The following is a 21,367-nucleotide window of genomic DNA, read 5'->3' on the forward strand; positions in this document are numbered from 1 at the left end:
TCTGCAATATCAGGTGCACTCTCTGCATTGTTTGTAGGGATGTGATGTAGCCATTTACTAGTAAGAGCTGCAAGATGTATGTATGAAAGCTTTGTATGTCCATGGCTTTCTGGAATGAGACCCTATTGGCATGCAAGGGAGGTGTTTATAGTGGAATATGAGCCCAGCTATATGTGAGGAAACATACAGGCTCTGTTAAATAACCTCCTCTATACCACAGTGCCCTATAAATATTGCTAAGGGCGCAACCAATGCATCATCTGTGGCTCCACAGTGCATAGCATCAATTCATTCTGGAGCTTTAATTAATACCTGAAGACTCATTGGTTATTTCAATGTATATATAGCAATCTATTTCACTGGTTTAATCTTTGAAACTGAGTATATGTTTTGTTTTCCCTTCTGAATAATTGATTTATCTTATGACTCCCATTGTCTCTTATTATTTACTGTAGCAATACATACACAATATAATGGATTGATCTATACCAGGGATATGCAATTAGTGTACCTCCAGCTGTTTGCGAAACTACAATTCCCATCATGCCTCTGCCTCTGGGTGCCATGCTTGTGGCTGTCAGACTCTTGCTATGCCTCATGGGACTTGTAGTTTTTCAACAGATGGAGGTCCACTAATTGCATATCTCTGATCTATACATTAGTAGAGTCACATGCAGAGTGCCCTGAATGCAGAGGAAACTGCGCATGCTCGAGTGACATCATTGGCCAAGGCCAACTTTCTGCCAATACTTTGTGTTGTAAGCTTAACTGTAGAGCAAAGTGTAAAATTACAGTGTTATACTGCTGAAAGTCCTACTTTATAACATCTTTGTGAGGTCCATATGTGGAACTGTATCAGATGCTTTGCTGAAATGAAAGCATAGGATTCAGCCTGAGCAGCGGGTTGATTGGAGCACTGTGCAGGAGGTGTGTCAGACTTTATGTAATCTGGACCATTGCACTCTCTGTGTGAGAGTAGAGGTCTGGATCTCCAGCATGTGGCCAGCACAAAAAAAAGTCAGACGAACAACTTGCAGACACAGCCTGACTGCTTCCAAGTAATGAAAAAGCTGGGCTCAGTTTGGCATATATCCCTATTGAATCATACAGTGTATATATTACTGTAATACAGTCAGGCTGAATACACAGTAATAAGTGTTCGCCTTCAGGTTTGTTTTGTACTTGATATGTGCAGAAGCAAGGGTTAAAACAAGTATGTTGTAGAATTTCACATACAGTGCAGCTTTCCAGATACCCAGTAGTCTGACAAACCATCTGCACACTGCAACAACAGCAATCTCACTACCTTTGCAGCATGGTTGATTGCAGCAATATACAAGGGATTTTGTCAAACTGCATTATAGTAATAAATACAGAAGGTTTAATTGGGCTTTAATATTATGCCCAAATTGATTTAAACATGGTGTAGAAAATTAATTTGGCAAAGTGTATGGGCATTTTCAACAAAAGTGCTCTAATTAACTGGTCCTAACCATTCGCAGTTAAACTATAGTAAACCCCCACCACAGCTACTTACTGTCATGTCAATAAGTAAGTACCCACATGTAAATTGTTGACTTTTTCATTATATTTGAACATTCATATTCATTAAAATTGTGCCTACAGATAAAGGTGATGTTCTTGAATAAAAGCATAAGATAATGTTGCCTTTTTACCAATTTATTAAAAAAAAAAATTATTTGTATGCAGTTTGCATGACTGCCCACCCAGCCTGTCATCGACTTGGAATTTTGAAATTTTTGACCACTCGTCCATTTAAAATTCCTTCAGTTACTCAGTACAAGATGTTTGTTGGGCTCCTTGCATGACCTGCCGACCTGCCTGTTTCTTTCTTTTTTCCCAGAACATTCAAGTGGGAATGAAATCAGGGCTTTGGCTATGGGGCTAGACCCTAAAGCACAAAGTAACTCCAAATTATAACAGTTCCACCACCATGCTTCACGGTTGGTATAGGGCAGTTTCCCTGAAATTGTCTCTTCAGTTTGCTCTAAACATGTCTATTGTTACTGTGCCCAAATATCTTTAACTATGATTCATTAGTCGACGGCATATCTTTTCCAAAAGGCCTTGGTCTTTTGTATATATGTTCTATTGCAAACTGTAGTCCAATATTATTTTTAAACAGCAAAAGCTTTTTTCGGTCAGCCTGCCAATGCAAGTTTAATTGGTGCAATATTTCTGATTGTAGGTTCATGCACGACGACATCAGTCATTTCAAGATTCACCTGTAAATCCCACAATGAAATTTAGGGGTTCTTCCAGAATTCATTTAGCATCAAATGTTTAGCTCCTGGGCTAATTTTGCATGAGCAGCAAGTTCTGAACAAATTAGGCATTTTTTTTTTGTTTACAAAGTGTTTATGAAAAGTTATTAGTGAATTACATAAACAGCAGAGGAACCAATCCTCAGATATAGGAAGTACTTACTGTATGCCAGGGGTGCTCAACCCATGATCTGTGATTAGGAGCACTCTGAGGTGGCTCTCAACCTCAATCCAGGGGAGTGCATGCCTGGGGGGGTCAGCAACCCGTTGATCGCAATCTGGGCTTGCCAACTTGTCATCCCAGAGCATCAGAGTGCATCGAGCTGCTGCTGACAGCAGAGGAAGCAGGCAGCCTAGAAGGAGCAGGAGCTGCATAAGCTGAGGTTTCTAATGTAGCACCACCTCCTGTCCCAAGTGGAGTGATACCAAGTGATATTTGCCTAGGACCTTTCTAGCAGCCTGGAAATAGAGTGCAATGCCAGAAAAAGCTGGAAAAAAAATGTTTATTAAATAACACCATACACTGCACTTTTGCAAAAAGGTTAACACCTATTAGGCAGCTTTTACACTGATAAAGGCACGGCAGCTGCGACTTAGCTGCACTGAGCCATAGACTTAAATGCAAGAGTTTTGGTGCACTTTCTGAATGTGCTCCACACCAGCAAGATATAATAGAAGTTTATGGCAAAGCACAGTTAAGCCGCAGGAAAGCTGCAGGTGCACTGAGCTGCAGCCATGGTGGGGGTTAACTGCAGCTAATCTGTGTGAAATTTTACTTATAGGGGTCTTAGAACAGTAAGGGCTTGTTCACATTTGCAGTTTGGGGAGCAGTAAAACCCCATAGTTGAGATGTGTTTTTACCACACACCCCCAACCACTAGTGTAGTATCAGAGGTCGCAACGACGACCCCGCCCCATGTTCCAAGGGGCCTGGGTGGCCTCTGTCACATTCTGTTTACACTTGGACAGGGGGTGCAGTGTGGGCATCATATACAGGAACTGATCCTCTCCATTTTCCTCCTGCACCCGCTGAAAGACAGTTTCTCCTCCTCTCCATCCTGCTGGCATTCAGTGACTGCAGGAGGAAAATGTTCATTATGCTATAAAAAAAAAATAATAATAATTTTGAACCACTTATTTTCATTGTGTTCGACTGGTTACCAAATCACTTAGTTGGCCCTCGCTCTTCAAAAGGTTGAACACCCTTGACAAATGTGTACATGACAAAAGAAACATTTATATTTAACATAGAAAATAAAACAAAGGTACCGAATACCATAGAAACAAGGGGGTTGATTTACTAAAGGAAAATGTACTGTGCACTCTGTAAAGAACAGTTTCACTCTGCAAAGAGCACTTTCACTCTGCAAAGAGCAGTTGCTCCAGAACTTGGTAAATGAGCAGAAACTCTGCTGACTTCCATCATCCAATCATGTGTAAGCAAAAACATTTTTTTTTCCTTTGCATGTGTTTTGGTATTCTTTGCAAAATGAAGCTTTACCCCATTTACTAAGCTCTGGAACAATTGCACTTGCACACTCTAGTTGCCTTTAGTAAATCAACCCCAAGGTGTCAGAGTTCAGAAACCTTATAGAGCTGGTAGAAAGAAAATCGTTTGATACCCAAAAATCCCATTTGGCTGAAAATGTTGGCATTGAATCATAGTGTATGCTAGATTCATTTAATTGCCATAATTGAATTGATACAGGGAAGTAATTTTTTTTAATAAAGTATTCTTGAAAGTTTTTTCCATTTATACATAAAACTTTCAACCAACAATTTCCCCGACCTCTATTACATGTATATTCCTCTTATTTAATTTTCATACATAATACATACATTTCCCCATTACTCATACATTCCTCACATCACATACATTTTACAGTTAAAAAAAAAAAATGTTCATAGAGAAAAAGGGGGGAAAAGTTTACCACACTCTTCGTCTCTTTATACCTCACTTTTTTTTACTTTTACCATCTAATTATTGTAACCCTTTAATAAATTCTTTGAATACAGTTATTTGAAAAACAGGCAGGGGCCAGCACAGAGGCAGGTGGAGACAAAGCTGTACAGGAACCAAAGCAGAGTAGATGGGTGACAGTCAGGAAGGATAAAGGGGGAAAAGGCAGGGAGGCCGGTCCTGGGCTGGAACATCCCAATAAGTACGCCCCGTTGAGTGACATTGGTGAAACCAGTCAGGGACCAGAACTCCTGGAGCTGAGTGACTCCCCTAGCTGCCAGGAGAATAGCTCCTCTAGTGAGGTTGAGCGTAAAGCCAAGGGAAAGGAAAGACAGATTCTGGTGGGAGGGGACTCAATTCTTACAAGGACAGAGAGGGCAATCTGTCACAAAGACTTCAAAGCACCGATTTTTGGGACTTAGAAGCTAAATTGAGAAAAAGGACCTCCAAGGTAGTATTCCCAGAAATACTACCAGTACCTCGAGCCACAGACGAGGATTAGGGAAATAAACAAGTGGCTGAGGAGCTGGTGTAGAAAGGAGAGGGTTGGGTTCCTGAAGAACTGGGACGACTTCTCAGTCAGTTTAAAGGGTACAATCAGGGCGGCTAAGATGGAACACAAAAGGAACATAGCGGAGGAGAGAAAAAAAATCCCAAGAAATTCTTTAAGTACATAAATAGTAAGAAAGGGAGGTCAGATTATATAGGTCACAAGAATGATGAAGAGAATTTGATTACTAAGGAAGGAGAGATGGTGAAGGTATTGAATTTATTCTTCTCCTCAGTCTTCACGAGGGAATCGGGGGGGGGGGGGGGGGGTAGTAACCAAAACTGCAATGTTTATCCACATGTCACAGGAAGCACCCTCATGGCTAACAGAGGACAGAATTAGAATTAGACTTGAAAAACTTAACATCAATAAGTCACCAGGACCAGATGGCTTGCACCCGAGGACCTCGGTCAAGTAATTGCTAGACCATTGTTCCTAATTTTTGCGAACAGTCTACTGACTGGCATGGTACCAGCTGTTTGGAGAAAAGGGCCAAGATACATCCCTGGGAATTACATCAATTGTATGCAAGCGCTTGGAGGGGATGATAAGGGACTATATGCAAGATTTTAGTAATGACAACGGTATCCTTGGCAGTAAACAGCATGGATTCATGAAGAATTGTTCTTGCCAAACCAATCTTTTAACAGGAGGTGACCTGCCATCTAGATAAAGGAAGGCCCGTAAACCTGGTATATCTGAATTTTGCTAAAGCATTTGCAGTTCCCCATAATTTTTCTTTTTAGTTTTAGATGGAATGAAGAGGGACTACTTGTCAAGTTTGAACTGCTGTCTGTGTCCCTATTAGAGAGATGCGCTCTCTCTATTTGTAATGTTTAATATTATCACTATCATATCACTGAGATGGAAAGTGAAATAAAATGCCAAATTTTAGGTTCTTACCAAAACCAGAAAACCCTCTTTCAATGGGGACCTAAAAAGAAACTGATAGGAGTTATGACCCTCCCTTACGCTAAGAAACGTTTTTTTGGGGAGGGAGAGAGTCTGGCGGGGCGGATCGGGGGAGGGAGAGAGTCCGGCGGGGCAGATCAGGGAGGGAGAGAGTCCGGCGGGGCGGATCAGGGAGGGAGAGAGTCCGGCGGATCGGGAAGGGAGAGAGTCCAGCGGGGCGGATCAGGGAGGGAGGGAGTCCGGCAGAGCGGATCAGAGAAGCGGAGAGCCTGGCAGGCAAAACGGGTGTAGAGAAAGACGGCTTGGCAGAGCAGTGGAGGAGACTTGTTCTGGCACTGAGTTACCTCTCTCACTGAAGCAGCACTGCAGGTACGAGCTTGCTGTGGCTGCCAAAGTTTCTATAGCACTGTGTAACACAAAGAAAAAAAACTGAGGTGGTCGCAGCAACCCTGCTGAGCCCACACCTGCTGTGCTGCTTCCGTGAGAGAATTGGCTCAGCCTCCTCCCCTACCTCGGTTTTCTCACTCTGAGCTGGGTGTCTTCTGTTCTTGCAGTTTTGTATTCTGGGTGGGGAGAGGACTGTGCTGTGGGGGGTGTTCTGTGTTGGAAAGCTGGTTGGTCTGTGCTGGATGGGGAGTATGTATTAAAGGAGTAGGCAGGGAGGGAGGATAAAGGAAGTTAGGGGAGATCTCCATCATGAGGAATATGGGTAGGGAGTGAATTGCACTGAGCAGAGGGGGTCAATTTGGTGGTACTTTGTAAAGTGGTTTGTGTGTTAGGGCTTGTTAACACTAGTGGTTGGGGGGCAATTAAACCCCCCTAGTAAATTTATTTCTATAAAAATAAATAAATAAAAAGCTCACCCTGGGGATCTTTGATCTCCTTCATGTCGTTCAGGTAGACATCCATCTCCTAAACATTGCCTACTCCTGCTTTGAAGGATAAGTTCACCTTTAGGAGCAGTGAGGGATGGTGCTGTATTTTTGGGGGGGGGAGGGCAGCAAGCAAGACATGCCAAAACACCACAACCCACGCCCCCCCTCGGTCAGTCAGCCCTGCACTTACCCCATGTCGCGGGCTACTTCCTCCCGTCCCGGGCTTCATGGCGAATTCCTTCAGCGTGGTGGCCAATACGATCGCTTCTCTCGGTCAATCAGGTCTCAGGACCAGCTTCCTGATTGGCCGGGAGGAGAATCAGGCAGACAATACTGATTATTAATTTGCTTTTGTCACACAACTGGGTGGGCTCGGGCACAGCCCAAAAAAAAAAATATTGGAATCCATGCGTCCAGCACTCTGCATGTAGATTACGGGCTGGGCGCATGGCTTAAGGGGGCGATGCCCCGTATGAAAGGGCTTCCACTGTTTAGGAGCATATTACACCCATATTTGGGATATAACATGTAACCTGTTCCTATTCACCTGCCGTCAGAGCCCCCCTCCCTGTGACAGCAGCTGGGGGTTCCTCTCCCCCCGCACATGCTGTCACATTCTGAAAACATCCATTCATTCACACCAAAAACAAATTACCCAGTGCAGTGCTAGAAATTTTATAAACAAAGTCTCTAATAACATGCAAACACAAATGCCTATCCTTAACACATTTAGTGCAAATACTGAAATAAGTGCACACAATATGTGTCTAAAATGTCAGAAAAAATTAACACAAACCTTTTAAATATCCAAACTAAAATCCACAGAGAAAAATATAAATGTGTGTATTCCAAATGGTCACAGTAACGATCGATTTTTGATATGCGCTGATGTTCTACTTGGTCTGAGAGTATTTTCTTTCACATTTCATTCACATTATGACAAAAGTCGCTGAAACCTCTGACTTGGGGTTGTTGCCCTAGGGAAGGGATCACTTTCCCTTTTTAAACCTCCATTGAAAACAAGCTCTATACGCCTCAGAAGGTTTTTTTTCTTTTTTAAGGTGAGCAAACAAGTGTGACAGGTGGTGGAGACTTCAGCTTTTTCACAGAGTGATACTGCATAAGAAGAGCACCGGAATACTTGGGAATAGATTTTGTCACTTATGAACTTTATCGTGAATATTATTATGTTATTGCTTTAGCTCAGTGTTTCACATAGTCATTTGAGATCTTACCATTGTCACACAGATTTTGAATTGTAGCACAATGTTGCAGAATTACTAGTTATGGTGACCATTTAGAATACACACATTGTCTCTGGTGATTTTAGTTTGGATATTTGATAGTTTTTTAATTCAGACGTTTTTAGATGCACATTGTGTGCACTTATTTGCAGTAAATGTGTTTAATGATGGGTATTTATTGTGTTCACACTTTATTAGAAATCAGATTTTAATACAGTGCCTTGAACAAGTTTTCATACCCCTTGAAATTTTCTACATTTTGTCATGTTACAATCAAAAAAGTAAATGTATTTTATGTGATGGACCAACACAAAGTGGCACATAATTGTGAAGTGGAAGAAAAATGATAAATGGTTTTCATTTTTTTTTACAAATACCTGAAAAGTGTGGCGTGCATTTGTATTCAGCCCCATTTACTCTGATACCCCTACCTAAAATCTAGTGGAACCAATTGCCTTCAGAAGTCAACTAACTAGTAAATAGTGCCCCTGGACGATGTCAGTTGTGATGAAACACGTAGAGTTGAGCAACGTGCTGACGTCACCACGTTCACACAGGTCCTGGACTGACAAGCTGCAATCAAAAAGCCGGCCGACTCTGAGTTTGTGGGGGACACAGAAAACGAGTGGAAGGTGCTGTGGTCAGATGAGATCAAAATTAAACTTTTTGGCCTAAAAGCAAAACGCTACGTGCGGCGGAAAACGAACACTGCACATCACCCTGAACACACCATCCCCACCGTGAAACATGGTGGCAGTATCATGTAGGGGAGATGCTTTTCTTTAACAGGAACAGGGAAGCTGGTAGAGACATCCCCAAAAAGACTTGCAGCTGTAATTGCAGCAAAAGGTGGTTCTACAAAGTATTTTAAAAACCATTTATCATTTTCCTTCCACTTCACAATTATGTGCCACTTTGTGTTGGTATATCACATAAAATCCCAATAAAAAAACATTTACATTTTTGGTTGTAACATGACAAAACGTGGAAAATGTCAAAGGGTTTGAATACTTTTTCAAGGCACTGCATCACATTTATAGAGCTGCCGTGGTTATGTTTTTTTTTTTGGGGGGGGGGGGGGGCAGGGTTGGTGTAGTTAAAGCACCCTTTTAATGCTGGCTTGTCTTTTTTTTTTTTTCTTTTCTTTTTTTATATTCGTATATAAAATTTTGCAGATTGTACTTTGGTGTAAATGAATAGTAAATCAATCTCTGAATGAAACTACAAGTCTTTGTCTGCCACCGTGGTAGAAGGCTTGTAGTTCTCAAGGGACTGCAAGGGTGCTGATGAACACCCTTATAGTCCAGTCACACTGCCTACAACTTTGTAACTTAAAGCCTGTACAGAGGTACAGGCAAGAGAGCGGTCAGCAGTGTGTGCAGGAGCCTGGCATTGTACCCACCATCCACTGATTGTGGGTGGAATGTTCTGCAGGCTCCTGTAATAAATAAATGCAATTTTTTCCCTGCAAAGATGAACTTGGCCTTTAATGTCAGCTAAAACACTGAACGGCCATGCTGGGTCGCAGTAGACATTGGCCTAAAAACTACTAGAATTGTACCTCCATTGCTAGAACCTTTACTTTAAATAAAAACAATATTTATAAAAAAAATAAAGGTTAGGCTAGAATTTGACTCGTTCTTGCTATACCCTTGTGCCAAACAGAAATATGAAACAAATTTTACCACCATGAGAGATATCATTGAAGACTTATCCATATAAATTATATATTTATTTTTAAGAACGTCTGTTTTTGTGTAAATGATTTTGAGTATTGTTACTGTGTTTTCCATGCAAAAAATTACTATCTTTGTGACCAGTTCTGTTCACAATAGATCACCTCAGAATTCACATTTTTATAAACTGTACACATCACAGGAAAATCCTGGTGGAAACAAAAACCCTTATACTCCCCCAATAAGAACTGTATGTACAAAATGTTAACAACGGTAGAGGAATGGAGTGTTCTAAAAAATGAACCCGAATATGGTCAAACAGGGTATCATCCTGAAATGTAACACGTTAGAACATGTAGTAAGGTAGGACTTTAAATTTACCTCTGTTGACCGACAAATATAATAATAATTATATTTTTGTATAATTTTTAATGTCAACAATTCAATAAAAACATTTAGAAATTTCATAAAAAGTTGTAATACGGTGGTTCGTTACACTTTCAATGTATTTCCTTTAACCACTACCCGACGGCCGTACGACTTTATACGGCCGCGGGGTGGTTCTGAATCTCTAACAGGCCGTAAAAAGGCGGCGCGGGCGCGCGCGAGTCCGAAGGTGGCGCGCGCATTCTCACCGCATCGCTGAGATGCCGATGCGAGTGCCTGGCGGCCGTGATGTCCGCCAGGGACTCAGGGTCGGCGGCTACAGGGACAAGACGTGGAGCACTGTGTGTAAACACAGAGATCCATGTCCTGTCAGGGGAGAGAGGAGACCGATCTGTGTCCCTTGTACATAGGGACATAGATCGGTCACCTCCCCCAGTCACCCCCCCTCCACCTACAGTTAGAACACAATTTAGGGTACACATTTAACCCCTTCCTCACCCCCTAGTGTTAACCCCTTCAATGCCAGTCACATTTATACAGTAATTAGTGCATATTTATAGCACTGATCACTGTATAAATGTGAATGGCGCCAAAAATGTGTCAAAAGTGTCCGATGTGTGCGCCATAATGTCGCAGTCACGAAAAAAATGCTGATCGCCGCCATTAGTAGTAAAAAGAAATAATAAAAAATAATAATAATTCTGTCCCCTATTTTGTAAGTGCAATAACTTTTGCGCAAACCAGACGCTTCTTGCGATTTTTTTTTTATTTTTTTTTTCCCCAAAAATATGTAGAAGAATACGTATCGCCTAGACTGAGAAAAAAAATGTTTTTTAAAAAAAATAGGGCTATTTATTATAGCAACAAGTAAAAAATATTGTTTTTTTTCAAAATTGTCGCTCTATCTTTGTTTATAGCGCAAAAAATAAAAACCGCAGAGGCGATCAAATACCACCAAAAGAAAGCTCTATTTGTGGGGAAAAAGGGACGCCAATTTTGTTTGGGAGCCACGTCGCACGACCGCGCAATTGTCAGTTAAAGTGACGCAGTGCCACAAGCTGAAATTTCACCTGGTCAGGAAGGGGTATATGTGCCCAGTAAGGAAGTGGTTAAAATGGGGTCTACCCATTTGTGATCCTTTCTCAGGACCCACATGGTTCAATACAATCAAAGTTCTCAATCACAAGCCTAAAAGCGTCACCTGTAAAAGTCTGGGACATAAAACAGAATAGAAGTAGCTGCTGTCGATTTAATACGCCTGCCAGCGTCACACAGTGTGCCTAGATGGTCCTTCTCAGAAGGTGTAAGACCGCATTCTCCATCTGCTTTAGTATTAATGTATAGGTATTGTATCTAAAACCTATATCAGATCTCTTAAATCTGGAGGATTCCAGTAACACAATTTGGAAAGCACAGCAGCGAGCCTGGTATTGAGAAATCATGCATCTCCCAGCCTGGCGCAAAACATCTCAGCGTCCGCCAAAGAGCCACTGTGGGTGGTGTTTTTTTGTCCAAGACATTTGCAGTAGACCCCATTTCAAGGACTTGCAGCAAAAGTGTAATGAACCACCGTATTACAACTTTTTATAAAATTTAAATGTTTTTAATGAATTGTTAATAAAACTGTTATTTTTTGAAAATATGTTCTTATTTGTCGGTTACCAGAAGTATATTTTATTATATTTACCACTTAATGCAAATCGCCGTCATTGTACGTCAGCATTTGACACTAAATACCATTGTTATGGCAGCATATAGCTGACATAACCCCGGTATTTTCAACAGCGGCGATCGGCTGGCTTTCAGATAAAAGTGATCTCCACAGCAGATTCGCTGCAAGATCACTTTTATCGGGGGCGGGGCGTTCCGGTCAACTCCGCGCTTACCGGAGCCGTTTTTGTGTAAATATGAGATCTGAGGTCTTTTTGACCCCAGATCTCACATTTAAGAGATCCTGTCATACTCATTTTTCTATTACATGGATGTTTACAATCCTTGTAATAAAAATAAAATTGACCCCAATTGTAACTCTAGACATGTAACCTGTAAAGATTTTTAAACATCGCCTATAGAGATTTTAAGGGTGAGTTTGTCACCATTCCATGAGCGGGCAAAATTTTGAAGCATGACATGTTGGGTATTTACTTGTAACATTATCTTTCACACTATAAAAAAAAAATTGTCTAACTTTACTGTTATTTTTTTAGCTAAAAAACAATTCCCAAAGAATTGCAAGAGCGCAGCACAAATACGGTGTGACAAAGTATTGCAATGACCACCATTTTATTCTCTAGGGTGTCTGAAAAAAATATATGTTTTTCTAGCAAAAAAGACTGATTTTAACTTGTAAACAACAAGTGTAAAAAAAAAGCTTGGTCCTTAAGTGGTTAAAGTCCCACCTTACTACATTTTCTAACTTGTTAAATTTTGGGATTATACCCTGTTGGACCATATTCAGGTTCATTTTTAAAATTAGTTATGCAGTGGCATTTATTATACTTGCATAGAAAGCACTGCAAAAGCTGCATTATTAAGTATAAGCACTGCATTTAACTTTGTATAAATAGGGGCATAAAAATTATGTACAGGTTTATGGGAAATCTGATGGACAACAAGCAGATTTAAAGATGATTTGTATAATTTCTAGACAGGTTACAGACAGATGAGGGGCCTATGCACAGTGCCATAAAATTCTGCTATAAAATAAAAACTGCATGTAAAACTACTATTGAATAATAATGTGCTGTTAAGAATGAAATGTTTATAGAATTATTTGCTTTTAAACTACTGATCATAATTTTATTAACTATTGAAACTAATTTAATTTGTGATAAAAAAAAATTGATGGAAAAATAAACTATTTTCCCCCAAAAAAGTGTTTGGTTTTGTTTATTTTTGCTTTTGCATTTATAAAGTGGCCATCATGTAAAATGTACAAAGTACTTATCTGAGTGTCTTTAGGATATGTTTACATGTGCACAGGTAATCATCCAGCTTCTATATTTCTCTAGTGGCATTCTGCCCCTTCTGTAAATGCTTTTGTGGTGGGGGCAGGTCTCTGTGGTATGCCATTTAGGTTATTGCCAGGCTACATTCCCTGAAAGCACAGCAGTGTCAACTCAAGCATTGGCTTAAAGTCTACATGTAAAAAATAAAAATACAGTTCACCTGCAAGTTGGTGTCAGTGACATTTTTACATCGCATCGCATTCTAGCACATTATGAAAGTCTTGCCTCTAAAACTAAGCTGTCCAGCGGAGTGCTGTCACCGTCATCTTCACCTGGTCTTCCTTCTGTGGTCGCTGGCTCCAATCATTTGAATGGCCGAGCCACGTTGACGTAACTCCAATTCATGGCGTTAAGGCACAGAGCTCTGGATTGATGGCACATTCACTATGCTCCCAATTCAGAATGAAGTGCACATGCACTGGTGACGTAACTGGCTGCAAAACATGTGAATATCTTCTAAACGGTGCGCATTTAGGTGACATTCATTTTACCTACAAGTAAGCCTCATTATAAGCTTACCTGAAGGTAAAAGTAACAAAGCAGGGTTTACTACTGCATTAATATGCGCTCTCTGTCCTACAAGGTAGGAGGTGCTGGCCATATTTAAACGATGATTCCTTTTAGGCCGCGTACACACGATCGGTTAAACCGATGAGAACGGTCTGATGGACCGTTTTCATCGGTCCAAACCGATCGTGTGTGGGCGCCATCGGTTATTTATCCATCGGTTGAAAAAAAGCCAACTTGCAGGGATCTTATGTGACACACTGCACAGCACAGAGCTGCGTGTAATTTAAGACCTGAGTGGAGGGAAAGAAACACCCATTTTACACAGTCTTACTGGGAAACACGGACATCTAAGGCTATCAATCACCTGCTGTGTGCTGGGGGGTGGCCATCTCCAAGTCAGAAGTGACTCATGCAGATCGCAGAGGAAGGAGGGAACAGACGGGATCCACATTAGGTGCTATGGACTAAGGAAACTACACACTATATGACAGGATATGCTTTTTAATTTTTCAATTGATGGCACTGACATCATTACATATGCCACAGGCTATACAGGTAAAAGCTTGTTCGTTATTAGTGGAAGCATTTTGTATGTGCTTTTTAATAAAACATCTCTGAATGATCTGCACAACGGAGTGTTTTCTTTGTTTTGTGGACATCGATGTTTTGATGTGACACTGGAAGTGAAATTGGTGGGTATGGTCCGTTTGTGAATCCCGGTGAGATCCAGCTTTCAGGTAAGCCTTTAATTCAATGTGGTGGTGGTATTTTTTTTTATAGTATTTTTTTGATAATCACTCAAGCTGTGGAAATTTATAGTTGAGTTGCGTGATGAAGTTATACATTCAGGAGTTTAATTTGTACATTATACTGTCTTTGTGTGCTATAAGCTTCATGGGAGTGTAGGCCGTACAAGACAACTTAACTTCTAATGATTTGAATAAAAAACATAGACCAAAATAATTTAAATAACTTTATTGAATAAATAAATAAATAAATCCTTTCATTTTTTTTTTTATTTTGGTAGTAGAAATGGCCGCGGCACCGTTATTGGTATAAATAAATCTATATAATCATAAATATTCCATTTAATATTACTAAAATTCTAATAGTAACATTTTCAATATTATTTAAATTCTTAATATAACATTTTCCAAACTTTAATCATCTCTTAAGATCTCGCTCAGTCATAGAACTCGAGCGAATACCATAACTAATAAATACAAAGTCCCCCCTTGATTTCAAGGGTGACATACCACATAAGGTGCTGCGACAGGGAGGGAGGGAGGGGAAGCACACTATGCCGTACCAGGCCTTGACTGAAAAACCCTTCAGAGCGGTGGGCTTATATAGCCCCCCGCACGTGTACAAAGCCCGGGAAACATGTGATTTCAAACACATGTAGAAAGCCCGGGAAACACGTGAGTTTGAAACACCTGCTAAAGCCCGGGAAACACGTGACTCAGAAGCCTAATTTGCCCAGCAACATGACTCATCCTTTGAAAGTCACGTTTTTCCCGCCCAAGCTGCCAGCTACAGTACCTTCAGTTGCCATTTTTTTTTTTTTTTTTTTTTAAAACATGTTGTTCTGCCGGCCACAATCCCATGATGTGGGCACTAAATAATGCCCCCTTTCCATGGGAGTGTAGGCCGTACAAGACAACTTAACTTCTAATGATTTGAATAAAAAACATAGACCAAAATAATTTAAATAACTTTATTGAATAAATAAATAAATAAATCCTTTCATTTTTTTTTTTATTTTGGTAGTAGAAATGGCCGCGGCACCGTTATTGGTATAAATAAATCTATATAATCATAAATATTCCATTTAATATTACTAAAATTCTAATAGTAACATTTTCAATATTATTTAAATTCTTAATATAACATTTTCCAAACTTTAATCATCTCTTAAGATCTCGCTCAGTCATAGAACTCGAGCGAATACCATAACTAATAAATACAAAGTCCCCACCAGCCGGTTTTTGTCGGCTGACAAAAAACGGCCTACCCCAGCACCGTGGCCATTTCTACCATATTCTGGAGATCCGAATTGAAGATATCCAAACCTATGTCAGATAGGTGGATACCATCAGACCTATAGAGACCAGAAAAACCTCCTTCCAACTCAGTGTGCCTATAAGAAAAACTGTTCAATATAGGCATAAATTTCTCAATTGAATGATTAACACGCCTCCGAATCTTCTCCAGAGACCTATTCTCCGGGAAAGATAGCCAGAGAAAACGCGGAATCATTTCAGAAAAGATTATTCTAGTACTAGGAAAGGACAAATGAATATGCTGCAAATCGCGCTTAATTTTAAAGATCAAATCTAAAGTTGAATACTTTCCTATGTCATTACCCCCAAGGTGGATTATCAAAATATCAGGATAAGGTAAACTGTGAGATAAAATAGAAATGTGGTGACAAAGATTGTCCCAACGCAAACCACGAATACCTTTCCAAAAAATCTTAAAAGAGTCAGGAGGCAAAGACAGGTTAGAAGAGTAACATCGTTGACACGCCCGGATGTGAGCCCAATGAACAAATGAATGTCCAATGATCCAGATGGAGGATAATGAACCTAGAATCAGAGAGAAAGATTAGGACGGATATATAAACCAAACCTCTTTGACTCCCATCTACCCAAACTCATAATTACAGACTCATTTAGGCCCAACCTAGCAGCTTCCGTAGCAGCTCCGATGCGAAATGAATGGGATGAAAATTTTAAGTGACCAAGGTCTAAAGAAATCAGGCATCGCCTGAAAATGGCAGAAAATTGAAACCTTGTTACTGGGGATGAATCTAAATGAACCAGAAAATTACCTATACAAGAAGGTCTTACGGAAATGTATCTAGAAATGACTAAGTAAGGGCAAATGATATGATCCCCACATGCATGCAACGTGAGCCAATGCCCTTTACCTAACACATCCGTTTTGGATTTACTAATAAAAACCAGAACTTTTCCTTGAGAAACGCGTACTTCACTAAATTTTAAACCTGAACTACTTTTTTTATTATTAGGAACTAGCTCCGAAATTCGAAGAGCAGCAAAGAAAATTAGCACAAATGCTGTATGAAATAATAATGCTTCGAATTCCGAAATACACACCTTAGGTGTATTTAAACAAATTTTTCTTAAAAGTTCTAATGAAATGGGCCTACGTGTGTCAGGCGTAAAAGTCTGTCTTCTGTATCCCTTTAAAGCCTGACGAACCGAAAAGAAACTGTTACACGCTGGGAGATTGTGTAATTTTAGAAAAAAGGAAATTCCTGCCAGGCTCTTGTTAATATAATTAAAAGATAACTTCTGTTGCATAAGTGAACAAATAAAAGCAAGGACCGTTTGTTCGGTACATGAGAAACCAGCTAAACCCAATTCCTCGGCGAACAAGAGCCACTTTCTCCATGCAACCGAGTACTCGATCCATGTTTTGGAAGCAATCGAGCCCCTGATAGCCGAAACAATAGGGGCTAAATCAGATCCCAAAGCTGACTCGGGCAGGTGCATCCAACCTGATCCGCTTCTGGAAAAAGCTGTCTGAAACGAGCCATCTGAAAACGAGACAGGCTATCAGCTATCAGATTACTTTTTCCAGGAACATGTTTTGCTTTCACCCAAATGTTAAACCTTAAACATAGTAAAACCAGATATCTTAATAATTTTATAACGAATATGGATTTAGAAGAGAGACAGTTTAAAGCGAAGATAACACCCTTATTATCTGAATGTACTAAAATTCGTTTGTTACTGAAAAATTTTCCCCATAATTCAAAAGCAACTACTATGGGGAATAACTCGAGGAGCACTATATTCTTGGTTGCCTTATTGGCAACCCAGAATGGGGGCCACGAACCGCAGCACCAATGGGTGCCCCAGATTGCTGCGAAACCTAGCGAGCCTGCTGCATCCGTGTAAAGATCAAGATCGGCTGAAAAAATAAAATCTTCTTGGAAAAAAGTACGACCATTATAATCAGATAAAAACTGCGACCAGACCAAAAGGTCATCTTTCAGATCCGAAGTAAGACGGATATGGGAAAACGGAGATTTAAGGCCAGACATGGCCATAGACAATCGCCTGGAAAAAATTCTGCCAACTGGCATTACCCTAGTGGCGAAAGCCAGAAGACCTAGAAAAGACTGTAACTCTTTTAACAATACTTTCCTCCGACGCAAAAAAAGATAAATCGTATTCTGAATCCTAGTTATTTTAACCAAAGGGAGCTGATATTGACACAACCTAGTATCAATACTGATCCCAAGGAATTCTATAACCGTGACCGGAAAAACAGTTTTTTCAGTGGCTATTGGCACACCAAAAAACTTAGAAATGTTCAAAAATAATTCTAGCATTAAAAGACAAATAGGAGAATCAGGGGGTCCTACGATCAGAAAGTCATCCAAATAGTGGATAATCCCGTTGTAGCCAGCCTCGTATGAGACGACCCATTGCAAAAAAGTAGCAAAAGTCTCAAAATATCTACACGATAAGGAACACCCCATAGGGAGACACATATCGTAAAAATATTTTCCTTCAAAACAGAAACCTAGAGAATTAAAACATTCAGGGGCAATGGGGAGCAGTCTGAATGCAGATTCAATATCAGTCTTTGCTAACAATGCCCCGTTACCAAATTTTTTTATTAACCTAATTGCGTCGTCGAAACTTGCGTAAGATACAGAAGCCAACGAATCATCAATCTCGTCGTTCAATGAATCACCCTTTGGGTATGAAAGGTGATGAATTAAACGATAAGAATTGGGCTCCTTTTTGGGTACAATGCCCAAAGGGGAAATACGAAAATTCTTAAATGGAGGAAAAACAAAAGGGCCCGCGACCCTTCCTGCTGTAATTTCTTTCATTAATTTTTTTCTCACCACCTCACTATGTGTCAAAACCGATTTCAAATTACTTACTAAGCTGCAGCCGACCCCTGAAAAAATTGGAAGGGTGAAACCTGAGGAAAATCCATTAATTAAAACCTCAGCTTTCTCCCTGTCTGGGTACCGCATTAGCCACGGGTACATGTTTTGCAGATTCACCGGAGTGCAAGCCTTTAGAGTTTTCTCTACCTTGTGCAGGAAAATTTCTTTTGAAACATTTTGAGACAGGATGAGTCCCGAAACAAAAGGAACACTCGTGCTTGTATCTGCACGACGTTGACCATTTGCACTGAGACTCATTAAATGCAAAACAAATACCTTTCTTATAAGTGGGCGGTACATTCTGCGCTGGTAACTGTCTTGAAAAAACTGGTTTCTGCGGAAGGATCAGGTTCAACCATAAACCTACATCCTTCATACCCCATCTTAAATTAGGATACACTGACATCTTCTGTCGAAATGATTCATCGTAATTATACCACCCGAAACCCCCGAAATTCCTATACGCTTCAAGTATATTCTCCAAATGTTGGAATAGACCACTACACTTATCCGGGAATTTTTCACCTAAAATGGAAGAATAAATACAAAAGGCTTGTAACCAATTGTAAAAAGATTTTGGAGCAGTACGACGTCTATCTTCTGATAACTCGTCCATTTTTTTGTCGCTTTTTCCCGAAAATTCCTTACCAGGGAGTAAAGCTAATAATTCAATAAAGTCGCCTTTCCAAATTTTTTCTTTTATATTTGTGGACAAGTGAAAACCCAAAGGAGAGATTTCACATGGGAGAGGCTCTTTAAAGGAAATTTCAGGGATCTGAGAGGAAGTAGGATTATTAAGAAAAGAATCAAAACTGCTATCATTAACAGCAATAGCAGACTGAGAAATTGTAGGTAAAGCCTGTGCTGACCAAACATTAGCAGGGGATAATTGTGACTGACTAGCAATAACATTTTTTAAATTATTAACAGATTCCAATAATTGCTTTAAAATCAACTGGTTTCCTAACTCACCACTAGATGTCGCTGCTCCAGCTTGGGACGCTGAGCTGTCATCTCTCTGTGAGCTGCTAGCCGGCCTAGAAAGGAATTCTAGCCGCTGAGGAGCCGTCACATTGTCCAGCTGAGTCTGCCTGGCCACTGGTGACGCTGTCTGCTCCTCCATAGGAACCTGCAAAGAAAAAAGATCCCTCCTTCCCTTCACTGGTGATTGACGGCCTCTACCCCTCCCCATCGTGACGCGCACCGGAGATGGAGAGGCCGTCCTCCTCTTCTTCTGTATTCGCAGGCTGCTGCGTTGAGGGGTGGTGTCGGAAGTTCCGCCCAGGCTGGAAACCTCATCCTCACGGGCCGCAGAGACAGCAAGGGAGCGCTCGGGTGGCTGGGTCCTGGAACACCTGTAAGGGAGAGATGGTGTCTGAGGTAGAAGCGGTTGCTGAAAAGCATCCGACGGACCCGCAACTTCTCCATCTTCCTCCGCGACAAGGGCAGGTTCAGCCTCCATCTCCGCCAGGCACTTCTTCAGCCATTCTTCCCCGCCGTCCTCCGCTGCTCGCTCCAGGAGTCGCCTGATGAGATCCTTCATGACCTGAGGTAAGAGAGATAAAAAGGGGGGGGGGAAGCACACTATGCCGTACCAGGCCTTGACTGAAAAACCCTTCAGAGCGGTGGGCTTATATAGCCCCCCGCACGTGTACAAAGCCCGGGAAACATGTGATTTCAAACACATGTAGAAAGCCCGGGAAACACGTGAGTTTGAAACACCTGCTAAAGCCCGGGAAACACGTGACTCAGAAGCCTAATTTGCCCAGCAACATGACTCATCCTTTGAAAGTCACGTTTTTCCCGCCCAAGCTGCCAGCTACAGTACCTTCAGTTGCCATTTTTTTTTTTTTTTTTTTTTTTAAAACATGTTGTTCTGCCGGCCACAATCCCATGATGTGGGCACTAAATAATGCCCCCTTTCCATTCTGATGGTTTCCCTTAACACCAAACAGGATTGGTTTAACCACTTCAGCCCTGGAAGATTTGGCTGCCCAATGACCGGGGCATTTTTTTCAATATGGTCATGCGTTGCTGCACCCAAACAAAATTTACGTCCTTTTTTTCCCACAGATAGAGCTTTCTTTTGGTGGTATTTGATCACTTCTGCGCCTTTTATTTTTTTTTGCTATAAACAAAAGAGCGACAATTTTGAAAAAAAACACAATCTTTTACTTTTTGCTATAATAAATATCCAATTTCTCTTATCGTCCATGGACGGACACAGCTCCTTAAATCTTGACAAGTGGGTTATGTTCCCTGTTTACAGGAGAGGACTAGGCAGAAACATGTTAAATAGTTAAATACATGTTACATTAACAGAGTTGAACAGCCCCGCCCAGGGGGCGGTCCCTCCAGACATAACCCTCCTCACTGCAGCTTGCAGCCTCAGTTTCGTTCTGCCTAGCAAAGGAGAAGGACGTATGGCTCCCTTTGGGCCCAGCGCCCTGAGGAGAAATTTTATTTTATTTTACTTTACTTTTTCTTGAAGAATCTTCTTTCAACTGTTGGCTGAGAGACAGGCTGGATATTATAGATCCTTGTAGTCTACTCAGTCCGACCAGCAAGCGTGGGCACACCTTTGCAAAGAGGCTTGGTCTGCCACGCCATACCTCATGACTCCTGAGGTGGCCGGTGAGCTTTGCTCCGAGGTCCACATATGACTGAGCTGTGGTGTTGCCTCAATCACAGTGGACCGGGCCGACAGCTACCTCCATTGCGGTTGTAGGTCTGTCAGGAATGCGTCAGCGAGTCCTCGCTCGGACGGGTAAGTACAGTCCCTCCTGCTTCGGTGGGTTGGTACAGCTGGGCATTCCTGGGGTTCGGGGGTCCCTTCCCCTTACTTCCCTGCTCCTTTGCCTTGCTGCATTGCTAACATTGCCGCTGTCAGGGGGGAGGGGGCCTTCCTGAGGGGACTGTGTTATCTGGCCTGTGTTTTTTCTTTTTTGTATTGGGCTTTCCTGTGAGGTAAAAAGCCCTATGATGAGCACAGATGTTTATGATTATACTTCAGCAGACGCT

General features: G+C 41.2%; 1 protein-coding gene across 1 annotated transcript; it reads right to left on the reverse strand.

Moving 5' to 3' along the window:
* Positions 1–15,163: 15,163 nt before the first annotated feature.
* On the reverse strand, positions 15,164–20,203 carry LOC120940527. Its single transcript, XM_040353445.1, has 2 exons — positions 19,319–20,203; positions 15,164–15,995 (listed from the first exon to the last, which is right to left on the reverse strand). The coding sequence occupies exons 1-2, from the start codon at positions 20,031–20,033 to the stop codon at positions 15,418–15,420; spliced, it is 1,293 nt and encodes a 430-aa protein (XP_040209379.1). The 5' UTR covers positions 20,034–20,203; the 3' UTR covers positions 15,164–15,417.
* Positions 20,204–21,367: the final 1,164 nt, after the last annotated feature.

Source organism: Rana temporaria, chromosome 5 (genome assembly GCF_905171775.1).
Source record: "Rana temporaria chromosome 5, aRanTem1.1, whole genome shotgun sequence".
In the NCBI taxonomy this organism is placed as follows: Eukaryota; Metazoa; Chordata; class Amphibia; order Anura; family Ranidae; genus Rana; species Rana temporaria.